This window comes from Opisthocomus hoazin, chromosome 3, assembly GCF_030867145.1.
Source record: "Opisthocomus hoazin isolate bOpiHoa1 chromosome 3, bOpiHoa1.hap1, whole genome shotgun sequence".
Taxonomy (NCBI): Eukaryota; Metazoa; Chordata; class Aves; order Opisthocomiformes; family Opisthocomidae; genus Opisthocomus; species Opisthocomus hoazin.
Window position 1 is genome coordinate 97,821,626 of NC_134416.1, and position 16,484 is coordinate 97,838,109.

The following is a 16,484-nucleotide window of genomic DNA, read 5'->3' on the forward strand; positions in this document are numbered from 1 at the left end:
CCTGCTGAAATTAACAAAAATTGAGTAGAGTGGCAAAGCAAACACATCTTACTGAAGGACAATGCTAACAGCATTAAGCAGACAGTTTCACAATTATTTCATGTGATAGCTAATTGCATTTAACAATAACAAGAGGGATTATAAGGTTCAGCTAAAAAAAAAACCAAAACCACAAACAGAAGAAATCCTGGGCTCTTCTCTAGTTTTAGAACTCTGAAAGACCCAGTACACATTAGACTATCAGCTGTCTGAACCTCAGCTTGGAGATAAAAATCACAACCCCCCCCAGTCCTTTTATGATTACTACTTTAACTACGCACCTGCCCCTTTCCCGCCTGAGCCGTCATTCCGTATCTTATTCCAACCTGCCTCATTCCCATTCTCTCTCCTTTGCCACTCAAAGGTGGCACTACGTGCCAGGCAGCGGAGAGGATACAAAGCAGGCTGCCAAGGAGACAGAAAATTCACTTTTTAAAGGAGCAACACTGCGTGTCCTACCATACGTTTTGGGAGGAAACTGCCAATGGCAGTCTGTTACAAAAACATCTTGCTTTAATCTGCAAACCAAGGGCTTTCTTGGTGATTAAACGTGAAGTGGATAAAGGCATCAGGCAGAGTTGTGGCTGTGGACAGGAGCTGGTACAGAGTACATGGTGAAGTTACTGGGAACATAAATGACAGTTATCGGTTTGTTTGCCTTTGCCAGCCTATAGACCAGAAGTTGAGGGCAGCAAACATTAAACAGACAGAAGATATAAAGACAAACATTTCTATGTAAAGACAAATATTTAGAGCTTCAAAAAGTAAAGGCTTCATCTGTATTAAACCTGTGTGAACATTACAACATCTACGGACAACTAAGCCAATTCTCTCAACACAGGCTACGACTTAGAGAGATTGGAAAAGTTCGTCAGCCTAAACAAAAAAGATTTAACCTGTTTTCACATCCATCTGTGGTGCAGACAGCCAGATCCCGCACAGTGCTGCACGCCTCTAAGTCACCGTCAGGTGACGAGCTAATCTGAAGTTTGCCTGCTTCAAGCAATGGCTGAAGCAGACGGTATCTAACCGCAGCATTCTGCCTGCGCCCCCAGGCCCGCATCAGGCAGGCGATCAAACGAAAAGATGAGCTAACCAACCTATCACGAGAACGAAACCGTGAAGGCAAAGTGCTTATCTTCAGCTGAAATGCGATGGACTAATCCCTGGAAGGCTTTAAAACATGAAAAAAAACACCCAGCCTAATTCTTTGGGGACGACATGATGTGAAGGTCAACCTCTTGCAAAGCAGCCCAGCTGGTTAACGGTCAGTTACTGCAGCTTTAGATAAGAGGCAACAATGTTCTGATTTCATGTTTTATCATGTTTTACGTCATCCAGAAGCCCTGATGGGGAAGAGAAGGAACTCTACATTATGTTCTACCTTGCAAAGCGGGTGAAAAAATACGGTCAATTTTTATGCAGTAACATCTTAAAGGTCTACTTTGCACAGGTACAAATGACTAAGTGGAAACACTACCTCTGCTGTCCCACAGAGTGAGCAAATACCACCTCACCACAGGAAGTGAGTATTGTCTGAGACAAGCCATGGTAGCACAAAGCAAGCTGTCCAGGGAATATAACATTAGTGTTTTTTTAATAAAAGACACTGTGTGTTCCCCAGCTCACACTCCTTGCTGTTCTGTCCAACACTCAGCAATAGTCTATTGGGATAAAATCTGCCCTCAGGGGGCTTGAGTCTGCTTCCTTTAAAAAAAAAAAAAAAAAGTGAATGAACCATGCAAATGTATATTAATTCAAAAAAAACGAAAGACAACTCATCCAGACTTGTACTCATGCAATTTAGAAAAGGCTTTGTGCCAGTCTTTCTCTTTTAAATAATTTGCAGATAGACTTTATGCTAGATTTCAATTTGGTGCCATTTTTTATGGGAGGGCTATAAAGCCTCATATAAAGGTGTTTAATAACAATGCTTTCCAAACTTCAAGTTAAAAGGCAACACCTTAATGAGGTATTTGTTCAGTACTTCTTTTTCCTAGCATACAGGCACTGCTGTAAGGCTTTGTGAGATTCTGTGGTTGGTTTTAGATTAGGAGAAAAAAAGAACAGGATGAGAGAGACCAACTTCATAGATGAGCTTTAAAATAAGGACAAATAAGCAAGCGGAAAGCAACAGGAGTTTTGTGCAGATGGTGTGACACAAAGGTTAGTGTCTGCTTGAAGCCAGCTAGTACAGCTGATCAGTTGATTAGTAAGTGCAGGTTCATAGAAGAAACAGCTATGTTTTGATGCTGAAGTTTTGCCTGTTTTAGCCTGCAACTGTTCTTTACTGAAGAGGGTTTATCTATCACTGATCAGCTACCGAGCAGAGACGACACGTTAACTAACCTTGAACTGGAGACTGACAGTGGGTTTTCGGTGCTTGCTTCCACATTTAAGAGTGTCTTGATTGTTGCGACTTGAAACATGTTCAAACAGATCATAGATGAAATCAAGACTGAAATGGGAAAAAAAAGAGTATCTCTGAAGTATACCTTAACAGACCATGAGGTTTACCACTACACAATGCACAGAAAGCACTGTCCCTTAGAAAGCAGCTCCTCCATCCAAAAAATGTTTATTGATTTTCTCCACTATCTTTAATAAGCAATAGATTTTGCCTTTGCAGAATTTATGCAGGGGAGAAAAAACAAACAAACAAACAAAAAACCCTAAGCAAAGCAAAGCAAAACAAAACGAGGTTTTTGTTTCTGCACTCCCAACACATCATGAGGGAAACAAAGTGTGAAGTCCTGGAGTCCTTACTGCATTTTACTCCACTCGCTCAACCGAAACTCCAGCTGACTGTAACGGCAACTGCACCTGAACAAAGACTAAAAAAGACTTGCAGCTTGTTTGGGGCCGTAACACAAAATAACCACGCACATGAGCCTCCCTTCCAGACACCAGCTCTGTATGGTGTTGTCTGCCCTACCAGTCGGGTGTTCTCCTTCACCACTCCTACAAAAGCACAGACCATTTAACTTGAGCTCCAGACAGATGTTGGTGCAAGAGTAAAACCAGGCCCAGCAGCTCTAACTCCTTTATTACTTTCACCTACCTACTCCAGTTGACAGCTGTCAGGTTAGATGTGTCACGAAAGCAGAACAAGCAACACAGAGGGAAACGCTTATTAACAGTTTCGCCTGCACAGAGGGGCTTGAGGGATTTAGGAACAAGCAACCCCCACAGCAAGGCAGGCTGACTGGACGGGACGGGCGAGGGCAGCCGAGACAGCAGCACGCGGGCTCAGCTCCCTCCTCTGCTGTCACCCCTCTGCGTGCCCTGGAGTCTCAACCACGCGCCCACGGCAAGGGACGTGGTACCGCTCTGGCTCACCGGGCACTGCTGTAAGGACCCTGAGACCTGAGACAGCAGAATGACAGCGGCATGCAGGTACCAAAGGCACCTAAGCTCAGACTTTCTTTAACATGAATCTTTATAGAAATTCTCCCCTTGAAGCAATTACTATACGGCAATTTACACTGTGGTAGGTCCCTGACACCAACCTTTCACCCAAATCAGGGAATGCCAGCAATACAAGCAAATCAGACTGCATGTGAAGTAAAAAACCATGCATGCACGCTGCCTGGGAGGGACCCTGAAACAGTTAAAAAACCATCACCAGCTTCCAGCACCCTTACTCACCACTGAGTAGGAAGTGAGCTCTCTAGCAAGCCCCTGGACTGAACAGGAATGAGATACTGTGCAACATGGGAAAACCCGACTTTTACAGTCAGACCTGCTTACAGGCATCTCTGATATTTCTCCTCTGCTTATTTCAACTCTGTTAAGGCCTTACGCTACGCAACACCCAAGAGACTCAAACCCTGGCAGAATTAGGTGATACAACACCCCTTAACATCACGTCCAAAACAAAAATCGCAGAAACGTACCTGCTTTCACGTAACAAGTTCAGGAGATCATCTCTGAAAGTATCTCTGTTCTTCTCCAAGATCCCCCTGACATCATACTGGACCTAGCAGGAAACAAGAGCTGATTCAAACAACCAGCCAAGTAGTCAGGCACCTCTCACAAGAGCGGTACTGTGAAAAACGCTGAGGGAACAGAGTGTTTCAGTTAATTTTGAGCAGCCTCAGGGTAAAATTAAGCTTATGAAAACTCTGTTTGGAATCATTTCAGCAAATAAAGAAAATTACCTCCCCAGCGTAGTGCTTCACTCCGAAGTTGTGAACGGCAACTCTTGGTTTTACATAAAAAGGATTGTTCTAATTGGAGGGGAAAGAAAAGAGAAGAATGTTTGAGGGGGGGTCAGGGAGTGGATGGTCACAAAGGGTCACATTGTCCTCTCAGCCCAGACCTAAACAAACCATTGTCTTCCAGTGAACTCCCGGGAAGATTAGTGCTCCCAAAGCAAACAACCAACTTATAACCTTAATAGGATTTGTTAGTCTGGGCTGCTTCAAATGTAGTAATAACAGATTTATAGTATCTAAAAAGGCATTATACTAAACCTGAACCCATCTGGCAGAACCACCTATTAAAGGCACTTCGAAAAAGAAGGCTCTGTCTTAAACTGGCAGTTACAAGGATTGATGGATATGCTTGCACCCCAGAAGTTCTCGAAAATAATTCTAGGATCACAAATAAAGGTAACACTAATCTGGACAGAGGAAAGAGCCACCTTTTGGTAAATGACATCAAGGTGACTACTTCTTTAAATCAAGGAAAATGTAAGATCTAAGTAATCTGAGTTACTGCAGGTTGTCAGAGCTCTAACTAAGAGCAGAATTTGGCTTATTCACCAATATGGAAACCTAGACACTTACAAGGATATGTTCTTCCAAGTAACCAACTCAAATTTTGACAGCAAATGGTATGGATTGCAGTGGAAGTAGGATCACATCCAAAACAGTCGTTAACACTATGAACCCGTATATTGAACCATGAATTTCAACATAAGCAAAGAGCCTCTCCATACTTTGCACAGAAAACATAAGCAAAACATCACATACAGCGTGCTGGGTATTCAGCTTCTCCAGCAAGGTGGAGTCAGTAGCTTGAGGAAAATGGCTCTCTTCGTTGATCAGTGCCAGCAGCCCCAGTTTCTAGAACAGCAAGAAGAGGCATAAGACGAATTAGTCCACAGATAGACACAGACGTTGTCCCCAATTTGAAAAAATCATAAAGTCCTTGAAGTTGTTGCATGCAGAGAGGCACAAAACCACCCAGTACATGACTAAAATCTCACTCTCATAGAGGACTGCAATCCTCTTTTTCTGGCAACACTCCTTCTGAAACATACAGCATATGATTCTTGGACAAAATAAAGAAGTAGAAACTACTGGAAGAAGCACCAGTTCTCCTGATGTGGGCAGTTTTTAGGTGCATACAGTGACGTAGAATATAACCCCAACCTCCAAGATCTCCAGTGATCAGGAGTCCCTTAAACCTGAGGGGTTTGTGTATACAGCCTTTCAAAAAATTTTCTTCCACAAACTGATCTACTTAGTTGTTGAACCAATGCAAACTTTCAGCACCCACCGTGTCCAGGGGCACAGCAGAAGATCGCCAGTTTAACTACGCACTGCGTGAAGCACCACCTCCCTTTGCTTTGCATATGCCTCTGTGTAATTTCCTTTGATGTTCCCCACTGCTCATACTAGAAGAGGTGAGAAACAAACCAAGCTACCCTGGAGTTAATTAATGTGTCCAGCAAGCTTCAGGTTGATACAGCCTCTCAGAAAAACACAGTTCTCCAGGAGCACATTTTACTGAGCCACTTTCCATGGGCCCAGCTGCATGGTCCCGACTGGGGTCACGTCCTGGCAGCTGGATTCCCTGCCCGCTGCTGCCTGCTTCTATGGTCACCTACACCCACGCAGCCACACACCCCGCTATGGAGATGAACTCACCCAGCCCGCCTGTAGCGCTGGCAGAAGCGAACATGGATGGAATGCTATATAACTTTGGCTTTGTCACCCAGCCAGGGCTATAATTTCTACGCAGCAAACTCAGACCTCATCTGCCCCTCACTGCTAATGGTCCTACCAATAACTCTGCAGAAACTTCATACTCTTTCACATGTTGCTTTAGTACAAATCAGAACACAAAGTTAAGGATGAAGCCAAAATTGGCAGGCAACGAAGGAAGATTACCCATATCCCATGAAAAGCCATTACGGGAGCAAGACACCGTCATTCTTTCTGCCCTCTCCTTGTACTCTTTTGAATCACCTCCAAATATTGCTTTTGTATATAATCATACACTGTTAAAAGTTACTACAAGGAAAGATACATATATTGAGCTTACAATATTATCTACAATATATCCATGTACGAAAATGACCTGATTAAAAGTTCACTATTTGAACATGCAAGATCCACCATTCTCTTCACTTCTTCTCTGTGTTGGCAAGTGTATTAAAGACATATTACCTCAGACCAAAAACTAGAAATAGGTACCAGTTTCAAATTCTCTATTACCTTTTCAATAAGATCCAAGCACTCTCCATTGTCTGTCCAGTCAATATCCTCCCAAATGAGTCCTTCCCTAAGGAAAATAAGGTGGGTCTTATCACTGACAGCTACAATGAACTTATTTTAAATATAGAAAGAAGAGAAGCTGATGTATTTCTCCTGCAAATTACAGCAAAATCGTTTGCTTTTAAAAAATACTCAGCTCCAGACACAGATGTTCAAAGAAGCTAAGGCAGCTGGGATCCCAGATTTCAAGTGAATACTGGTATTTTCAAATTTCTTTCAAATTTCATCTGTATCTCTTACCTGCTGTATTCCAGCTGCTCCAAGGAAAAGATGTGCTTGTTGAAATATTCCTGAAGCTTTTCATTTGCATAGTTGATATTGAACTGCTCAAAACGGTTTACCTAAAGAGACAAGAAATTTTTCAAAATGCATACACTCCAAGTATTTTACTTTGCAAACTAGGAATCGGTTTAAGTCATAACATGTTTAATAATCAAGTTCCAGTGAAGATGACAAAGATATGTAGAACAATGAATCATAAATACAGACACTCCATTTGAAAAAACTTTTGAAACTTACCTCAAAGTTTTCAAATCCAAATATGTCCAAAATTCCAATGGACTTGAAGTCTTCCTTGCTCCTGATTCTGCTGTTGATTTTCTTAATTACCCAAGCAAAACACTGAGAATAAAGTGCCATAGCCATAGAATCTCTGCTGTCTATTGCCTGCATTAAAGAAGGAATACACAACACATCAGTCATCCTTGTAACTGAGAACTTACCAGACTTCGCTGGTCAGTGTCCTCTGCACAGCATGAAGCAATGTGTAATGCAAGCACGTTTGTATCCCTATGTACCTTGACAGAAATTGCATTAACAGTTACAGAGCGTCATGATTTAAGCTGTAACAGTGTAGGTTATAACAGCTGTACACCTATGTAGCTTTAAAATGACATTTCCAGGCTCAAGCATTCAAAAATTGGGAAATTACAAACTTAAGGTATTGAGGAAGAACACAGAAGGGTAGGAAAATCCACCTTAATTTACCCCTTTCTAGAAGTAAGCATAATGTTATGTATACCTATTTCTATTACCCCTTCTTGTAAAGAATAAAATTATTTCTGCTGAAAGTTTTCAAAGACACCCACCTGACACAAATGTCCATAATGAAAAATATCAGCCTACATGATTAGAATTCGAAAAAAAGGGTAAGCCATCAGGCTTAATAAGAATAACAAGAGCCAAGCTACAAGACCTGGCCAGAGTGATAGGATGGGGATCTTCAGAGATTCCTAAAACTCCACTCATTCCCTTCCAAAAAAAACTATGCAGTATTTTTGCGAGCAACTCTGATGCATGAGCTACGCTTCTGTTCCTAAGTGACCAATGTTTTCCCTGGACTTGAAGATCCATATATTTAACTGATCCTAAAACTATGTCCAAACGGAGATGCCTTTACCTGTTGTATGCTAAGAGGTGTTAGGATTTCTTCCCCCCTGAGTATCATTGACCTCTGTGTCAATGCTTCAGTTAGCTGAGTGGAGTCCAACCCCAGCAGTTCAGCAGATCTACCCAGAGCTGGCAAAAGAAATGGACAAATACAATTAGGTACTTAAATGTACAAGGTTATGAAACTAATTTCTTGTATTATTATTATTACTACTACCAGTACCATTTAAGATGCTTCTAAAATGATGAGGATTATATATAAAAACACAGCTAGAAACTCTAGTAGTTTTTGCTGCTCATGAAAAGTCACAGTGTCATAAACATGCACAACTGGAGGAATTTAGCAGCAGCAATTCATCACAAGTAAGTCACAAATATTTATTTTCCTCTTAATGTTACATGTCAAGGATTCGAACAATCTACTGCTTACGCTTACATATTTTTTTCCACATACAAACAGTAATTCACTCTTTGCCCACATAAATGTGTTTCAGCTTCCCTCTGGATGACGAGGATAAAGAAAACCAATGACATTTTTTTCTTATATGCATACATTAATTTGCAATTTTGCTATAATGTGGTATATAAAGCACTACATAATGCTACTTTTTATAGCCATATTTGAAAAAAACACTTCAAATGCTCACCAGCCCAGTCTTTAGGCATATCAGCACATACTTTCAGATTTATAACTGCAGTATTGCAAGCTCTCACAAAAGATACCTTCAGTGGAGATTTCAGTTAAGGAATGTACTTGAGCACTTATGTTTTATCAACCTGAGAATATTTCAAAAAAGGAATGAGATTAAAATGGAATTTCACTGCTATTAATGGAGTAAATATGTGGTCAAGGTATTCCTTAATTAAGAATTAGCATCCAGCAGCAGACTAATTTGCTTTATCAGTCAAAACGCCAAAAATAACATTTCAATCAACATTTAGAGATGCTAAAACGCAGTAAGACCTTTTCACTGTTTGTCCTCGCTATGGTCAGATACGCTAGCAATGAATACAGCTTTCACAGCCTCAAGAAAAATTTACATTTGGATGCACAACCTTCTCACCTGTTTTAAAGGACACCTGTGCGCCACCAGCAGTGATGAACTCAACGTTTCCTAGATGCAAAATGCCAGCCAACAGCCTCAAAACCTCTCGCACCTCCTCTTTGCTGAACTGCATCACTTCCATTGCAGTCTGGAATGAGAAGTGAGCTGCTTCAATAACATGGACGCTGAATTAGAAATGGGGACAAGGGCAAACCCACCAAGGGTGCTGTCAGGCCTCAGAAAAGCAAGTCAGGACTGACAGAGGCCTGGCAGGAGTTAATTCCTTTGGTTTCATCCCAAATCGAATACGCTGTAAGACACGACCAGGACATCTTGGGGCATGTAAGTATCACTCTGGTTTCAAGAAATCTCCTTTTGATGCTGTAAGGATGCTGTAATTTGCTCTCAAATTCTTCATTACAATTGCATAAGTACTGGAATGCCCTACGGAGTCATGCATTAGACGCAATTTCACTAATTTGCATTAGTAACCGATAACCTCCTCTGTGTTTTTACCAAATTTTGCCAATTAGCCTTGCAGGTACCAGGGCATGGGCGAGGAAACAGAGCAACATGTACAGTTTGCTCACTTGTCTCAGCCACAGAGAATTCAGACAAGCCCTCTGAAGCACACTCCGGGCAAGCTATGAAGCCCAAACACGCCTTACCAGTGTGGTCGGACATCTTCGAGCAAAACTGAGCAAGAAAAAGAGATCTACATAAAGTGTGTTGAATTTATGAATAATCAATATGGCAATGATCTAGGCTCAACTACGTAAATGAGAACAGCAAATCCCTATCTAAAGAGATACTAAAACGAGAGGAGGAACAGATGTTTTTCGCTGACATAGGAGGGGTAAGTAATTGTATGCCTCTCGAAGTCATCAGAATTTCCCAAATTTGGGTCTAATATGAGCCCGTCTGAGACCAAACCACAGTTTTATACCCTTGCAGTTAGACTCCTCATGTTACAAGTCACTGCAGATGTCTGACAGATGACACGACACAGTTTATCTTTCATAAATCATCAATTACAAATGGAATCAGATTCATCCCATAGTTAACAGCAGAGAAAAGATAATGGTTGAAAGTTTATTTTCTACAGAAGACCTTTCACAACAGAGCTCTAAGAAAGGTGGCAGCATGAGGAGTCCATCAGACACTCACTGTGCAGTTCCTCCCTATCTCCTACAAAAAACTTTCACTTAAGCAACAATTTGGGGACTTTAACTGCAAAAAAACAGGCAAAGGAGGTGACTGTAACAGGAAAAGACAGGTGAGGATGAACCATGAGGTTCCTGCCCGCCTCCCGCTCCGGGAACGCAGCCCGGCAGCCTCAGCCCCTGCTCCAAGCCTGCCCACGCTGTGGGCAGCACGCAGGCATCACCTGCCCCGCTGATTTCATGCTCTGCCTACCCTGGAATGATTAGCACAAATTAAATGTCACGCTAATCAGCTTAAGCGTGTGACTATAATATGGATAAGTTACCAACTTTTCCAACCCCTCCTCCTGCCATACTAGGTGAGGGGTTTTTTTTACACTAAAAACAACTGCTGCATCCACTACACATTAATTTGTCAATCTGGCCAAGAGATTAACACAGCTAAGCAAAAACCGTTTGGTGAAGGGGATGAAACCAAATATTTTGTCTGATTTTTAAAATCAAACACGTATCACCTTGGTGATATAGTAAGCAATTAGCAATTATCCCAACAGTCAGTATAGACTAATTGCTGTAGCTAATTGGTGTGGGTATAAGATATAAAGCCATTCAGAGAAAGGCTCCATCAGGACTTGGTTTTTAATGTGTGCTCACATTTTCTTCAACTCCATCGTGTAAGTTACTCCATACAACTGGATTTTCGAACTGCAGCTTGAAGAGTCACAGAAGCCCAGGTGCTTCGCTCCCCATGTGCTACATGATCTGGGCAAAGCTTTAGGATAGAATAACAGTGCAAGCAGACATAGCTGTAATATAAAACAATGCAGGCAAGGGCACAGCCATATAAATGCCTCACTGTCTTCCCCACCGATATTCTTTTCATTCCAAAATGTAATAATTTCACTAAATTACAGCACACTTTGAAATGACAGAGTAAAAATCAAATATTGGAGGGAAAGTAAAGACATGCTCAAAATGACAGTGAAATGTTACAAGAAAACGTAAGTCCATTGAAGATTAGTGCCTCAGTGACAGAGCTGCACAAGCAGGCAAGCACAAGCCGGCCGTGCCTCCTGCTCTGTCACTGGGCCCCACGAGCCGGAGTGTCTGGCATTTTTAAAGCATAAAGAAGTAGGGAAACAACTCACAATGACTTCCTTGAAAGAATCTCTGTCACTGATTGTCTTATCCGCTATACATCCAGACTGATTCAGGTAGTGGTAGTTCTCTGGTACAGATAAGTAAAAAGCTTCTAATGAGGAGAGAAAGAGGACAAGTGAGAAAAAAATCCTGAAACAAAAGCACTCCACAAATTACTATGTCAGAGCTAAATAGTTCACAATTCATTTGCTCAGAAATTATGATGATGATGATGCACAAATCAAAGTTTTATATTAAAATCAGACATGGGGTCTTTATTTCGCTGGGTTTTTCTTTATTTAGCTGCATAATGGAATTAACTCTACTTTTTAGCACGAAAAGACAGCAGGCCCGAAGGGAGATGCCGAGACAGCTTTAGGCAATTTTGCACATATACAAATGTCATTTCTTTTGTTCAGTGGATTTATTCTTTATGAGAGAGGATTAGAGGAACCAGAATTATTTCTCTTTGTTGCTGTGGAGTTATTTACTACCAGCAAAAATATCCAGCTTGAGCAGAATGAGGCATGTTTGTCCCCACGTAATGTTCCCAGGGCTGCAGCAGAAGTAGTCACCAGCAGCTCGGTGACATTCTTCAGCTAAGCAGGTTGCTTTATCAAGTTGAGCTCAAATTCACATTCACTGAATCCCAGCTGAATAAATAACCTATTTCTCTGCTTGGGTTAGCAGGTTCCTGCAGTTAAATTCTCCACTGCTGTCACCATGGCTGACTGCTAGCAGAAAGCCACTGGAGTCGTGTGACTTGCGCTTTGCCACTCACCTTTCTCTCTCTCTTCTATCCCTGCCAGCAGAGCATAGAATATATGATAATTTCTTTCCCCGGGGTTTTGTCTTACTACACGATTCTGTCAAAGTAAAAAACAGTTTCCATTTAAGCAATCATTTTTAAGGAGAATTTTTTTATCCACAATTTCAAAGAAAATATTAAAACAAACAAAATTAACCGAGCAAAAGCAAACATCAACTTACTTTTTCCAATAAATCTATAGCCAGGAAGAAAAGCTTCAGTCAAGGAATAAAGTAAAAAGCAATTAATGCACAAGCTATTTATAATATTCCTCCTTTCATTGGAGACAACAGAAGAGCATCATGGTCTTTTCTTACGACATGCCTACTGCCATAACAAGATGAATAAAGCAGCAACAATGATAACATTGCACCAGTTCTAATACCCATGTGTTCTCACACCTCCTTCTCCTCCACCCCATCAAAACTGGACTTCTCATGTTCTGGACTTTAAATGACATCTGCTTTCCTTTACTTTTTTTTTTTTTTCCTAAAGCTTGAAAACAGCTTTAAGGATGAAATTTGTCCCACTGCAAAAGCAGCTTATGCTCAAAACACTAGGTGGGATCCCCTGGGCTTATTCCTCATCCCCACACCTCTGGTGCTCTGGTGGAGCTTGCTCATAGTCCATTTTTGCCAAATGCAGGACAAACCCAAGGATTTGACCCACTCAGGATCACACTGCAGAAATTCAGCGGCTCTGCTCTTTCATGTACTTTTCCAGAGAAGTAAGAAGCTTATCTTTGGATATAATAAATGAGGGAAATAGCCGACAATTGAATTTATCTCAAAGATCTCCGGCTGCTCTAGCTCACTACGTAGGAACACGCACATGAGCCATGCCAGCAGTGGCTATACAAAATCCTGGTCCTCCAAGGGTAAATAAACCGCACCCTGCCACAGACACATGTGTGCGTGCGCACAAGAACGTGCAGAACTTGGTGTTACTGCCTCCCTTTCCCACCTACATCAGCTCAGTTTGTGTTGTTTGAGGATGGGGTGAAAGGACAGACGAAGGGGAGCCACTTCTCTCTCAGCCCTCCACAGAGGAGGTACTTGGGCGATGCCCACAAGCAGCTGTAAAATCACCAAACAAGGATACAATCTATAATTCTTCCTCCCTGAATGTTTCCTTTCTGACAGATGTTCAACTGAATAAACTTCCCAAAGCGACTTGAGTTGTTGTTGTAAACAGTCTTCGCATTGCCAAAAGCTTCCATAATTGGGCTGTGAAAATATAGAAGCACGACAAGAGCGTTAATGTGTGACCAACATGTCCCCGACACGGGACCTGTGAAAGCAACAGCACTCTGAAAAGCTCACTTCTGACAACCTCCTCAGACACAGCCTACATCCTCAGTATTATCCTCAATTTCTTAACAATGGGCATCTCAAGTTTCTGTCAAAAGATGCAAATACTCACGCAACATGAAGATTAACCGTACTAAACTACTCTACAGCTTAATCTGTAACTGCTCATAAGATGCAGGCAATTCTCATTGCAGTACTTAAATTATAGAAATAAGAAATCTCAGTACACGCAAATTGCTAGACAGATGTAGGGAAAATAGTCCTTGTCCCAAGGCAATTAAAAAAAAATAATTACATCAAGATACAGCAGGTAAAACAGAGATGAAGCATGATAAAGAAAAGCAGTAACATGTCAAATTATCTCTGTTTTTAAATAGTCTAGAACCATGTGTTATTTCTTTTGAACAGAGGCATTTATTTTTTGCTTGCGTAGAGTGTGTCCAATTTATCTGATGTATTTACTCATCTGTCTTAGCAGTTCTCCTTACCCTCTCTTTCCTCAGCATGCTTTTACCACTTGCACACTCTACCCTCACCACGCTGTATCCTGTTGTACCTCATCCTCAGGCTATACAAACCAAACCAACGGTTTCTCCCTCCCATCACCCATTTCCCTCGCTCTTAATTACCTGAATTCATCCCCAAACAAAAATGAAAGCCACCACTCAAGCATCATCCATTTCAAAATTCTGCATCTTTTTCCTGCATTGAGATATACCACAGTGCTCACAACTCTCTAGAGCAGCCAGGTAATTTCGTTTAATGGAAAATATCCCCATTTCCAATATTCATTTCATTGTTCAGTAAATGCACCCACGTCTTTTACCACATTGCAATCTCTTGTATCAACGACAAAGCTTAACTCTTCTGGAAAAAATACCCGTCCATTGAAAGATCTAGTACCTGCTCTCAAGAATAGCTTGCTCCACACAGGAGGTCTTCTCCCTGCAGGACAGCTCCAGCGAATGTTGGCTCATTGCAGACAAGAACTTGAGAATCAGCTTAGTGCTTTCTGTCTTACCAGCACCACTTTCGCCACTGAAAGAAGAGGAGGAAAGCGTTTGCACAGCTCCAGCTGCCAGGGGAAAAGCCCTCTGTCTGACCAGCACTCCAGACTCTAAATTACTGGAGGTCAGGAAGACTGGTGTGATTAGAAATGACACTCAAACGGCAGGAGAACATCCCTTTAGGCTTGCTGAATGTGACATTCAACACAAAAAGCAAGCTATCTTCAGACTTCAGACAGCATTTTGAGGCGTTGATTGCGTAAGGATGTACACAACACCCACGAAGCAACAAAGAGCTCTCAGAATACAAACAACTATACAACAATTCTCACCAACACGAAAAAAACAAAGGCAGAACTAAGGCATGGCAATGGTCGGGGAAAAAGTCCAGAATATGAATTGAGCTGGGAAAATTCGGGATTATGTTGCAGCAACCTAGCTAAGGAGGAGAAATCTGCTGTAAGGAGGAGGAGGCTAGAGACACCAGTGTATACTATAACACATAAAGGCTACTAGTATAATTAATACTGATATCCTTAGTGAGCTACACAGTCTTTAAACAAACTTTTTATATGCCCATCCTAATAAACCAGATTCACATGAGTTAAAAACACACAATTTTCACCTCTCTTCACCATCAGAGATGTAAAACCTCTCATCTTCACCCACAGCAGAACAAAGCTGTTTGATAATGCTAAACTGACATTTTAAAAACAAGCTGTTCATAAGCAATCTTGCTGATATAAATAGAAGGCAATATACTCAGTTTCTCTTCACAATCAATACTCTATAAAGGGAAGGTAGAAATTTGGCTCATTTCCCCAGTATCATTTCCCTTCAGTTATGTAGCCTTATAGTTAAAAACACACTGCGAGCCATTAAGAAACGTAACTTTCTTAATGTCAAAGTTGATGTAGTTTGCTTAGTTTTCACCTGAATTCATAGCACTATAACCTAAGCTCCAGCCTAATTCCTAGTCTTCCTAATTCCTGATTAGGTTGTGCCTAACTCCAGTTTACTGCCAATGAAAGCAGGTACATTTTGGTCTTCTCCCACCCTTTTCACTGTAGCAAGCGGGAGTTTTGTCACTGACTTTGCTGCAGCACAAGTGGGCTCGTGCAGCAAGCTGAGTTTGACTGCCTTTTGTCGTGCCATTGCCGAGCGGTGACCCTGGTGATTTTAGGTTACGGAAAAGTATTATGATGCTCTCTAGTAAAAAGCAAAGAAGAAAGGTACAGCCCAAGCATTTTCCTGCAAATGAACGCCAACAATTGCAAAAATACTCTGGGAAGAGACATTCAGAAAACATACTGAGACACAGAGTTTTGTAGCCCAGATGTAAGTATTTCCCAAGAAGAATCAGAGAGTCTTAAAAACGTTTCATAAAACCTCATACAAGATATGTTACGTGCTGATATGTTTCAGCAAGCATGATTCATCCATCACACCATCTCAAACAAAATCTGTAGTATTTTTAATTTAGTTTTACCCTTGATGTCCAGCCTTTTTGATATTTGTTCCCTTTCTGTTTGCAGGCCCTCACTCTCTCGTGCTCCTTGACCAACAAAGGAACTATTTAATGTTCCCCGTATCTAATGCTTGCTCCTTGTACACAACGTTTCTACTACTAGTTTTGAAAGAGCTTCACAAACGCTTGCACTATCCTGTCTAGTGCAGAATATCATCAAGTGACACACACATCTTCCTGCCTAGATCGTCACCCTCTGCGCAGCACATAGCTCAACAGCAGGGATATGGGTGCCTTGTAGGACATCAGCTCTTTCACTGACACCATCCTTCCTCTGCCCTGCTCTGGAGAATCCGTAGTTCCATCGAAGCTGCAAGTTACCCCACTGTAATCAAGAGCAATTCTACAAGTGATATATTCAAACCTGATGGAAAAATATTTCCTGTGCCTACCTGTAGCACCATTGGTATTCTGCACAATTACATGCTCTTGATTTTTTCTTAGAACAGGAGACACTCAGAACTGGGTCAGGCCAAAGATCTAACTGCCCAGTGTCCCATCTCTGACAGGTGCCAAATGGAGATGCCCACGGAAGACATGGCATCCTT

The 16,484-nt window shown here is 41.6% G+C and overlaps 1 protein-coding gene across 1 annotated transcript in view; it reads right to left on the reverse strand.

Annotated features, from left to right (window-relative positions):
- The window catches only part of MYO10 (myosin X), a 171,446-nt gene that overhangs the window by 57,812 nt on the left and 97,150 nt on the right, over positions 1–16,484 (reverse strand). The window contains exons 5-18 of the mRNA XM_075417122.1: positions 14,305–14,439; positions 13,193–13,317; positions 12,274–12,287; positions 12,065–12,149; positions 11,292–11,395; positions 8,999–9,128; positions 7,945–8,063; positions 7,065–7,211; positions 6,786–6,886; positions 6,486–6,552; positions 5,016–5,108; positions 4,200–4,268; positions 3,936–4,018; positions 2,389–2,497 (exon numbers count right to left, since the gene is read on the reverse strand). Of these exons, the coding sequence (XP_075273237.1) occupies positions 2,389–2,497; positions 3,936–4,018; positions 4,200–4,268; positions 5,016–5,108; positions 6,486–6,552; positions 6,786–6,886; positions 7,065–7,211; positions 7,945–8,063; positions 8,999–9,128; positions 11,292–11,395; positions 12,065–12,149; positions 12,274–12,287; positions 13,193–13,317; positions 14,305–14,439 (1,381 nt within the window). The remainder of the gene's footprint in view (positions 1–2,388; positions 2,498–3,935; positions 4,019–4,199; positions 4,269–5,015; positions 5,109–6,485; positions 6,553–6,785; positions 6,887–7,064; positions 7,212–7,944; positions 8,064–8,998; positions 9,129–11,291; positions 11,396–12,064; positions 12,150–12,273; positions 12,288–13,192; positions 13,318–14,304; positions 14,440–16,484) is intronic.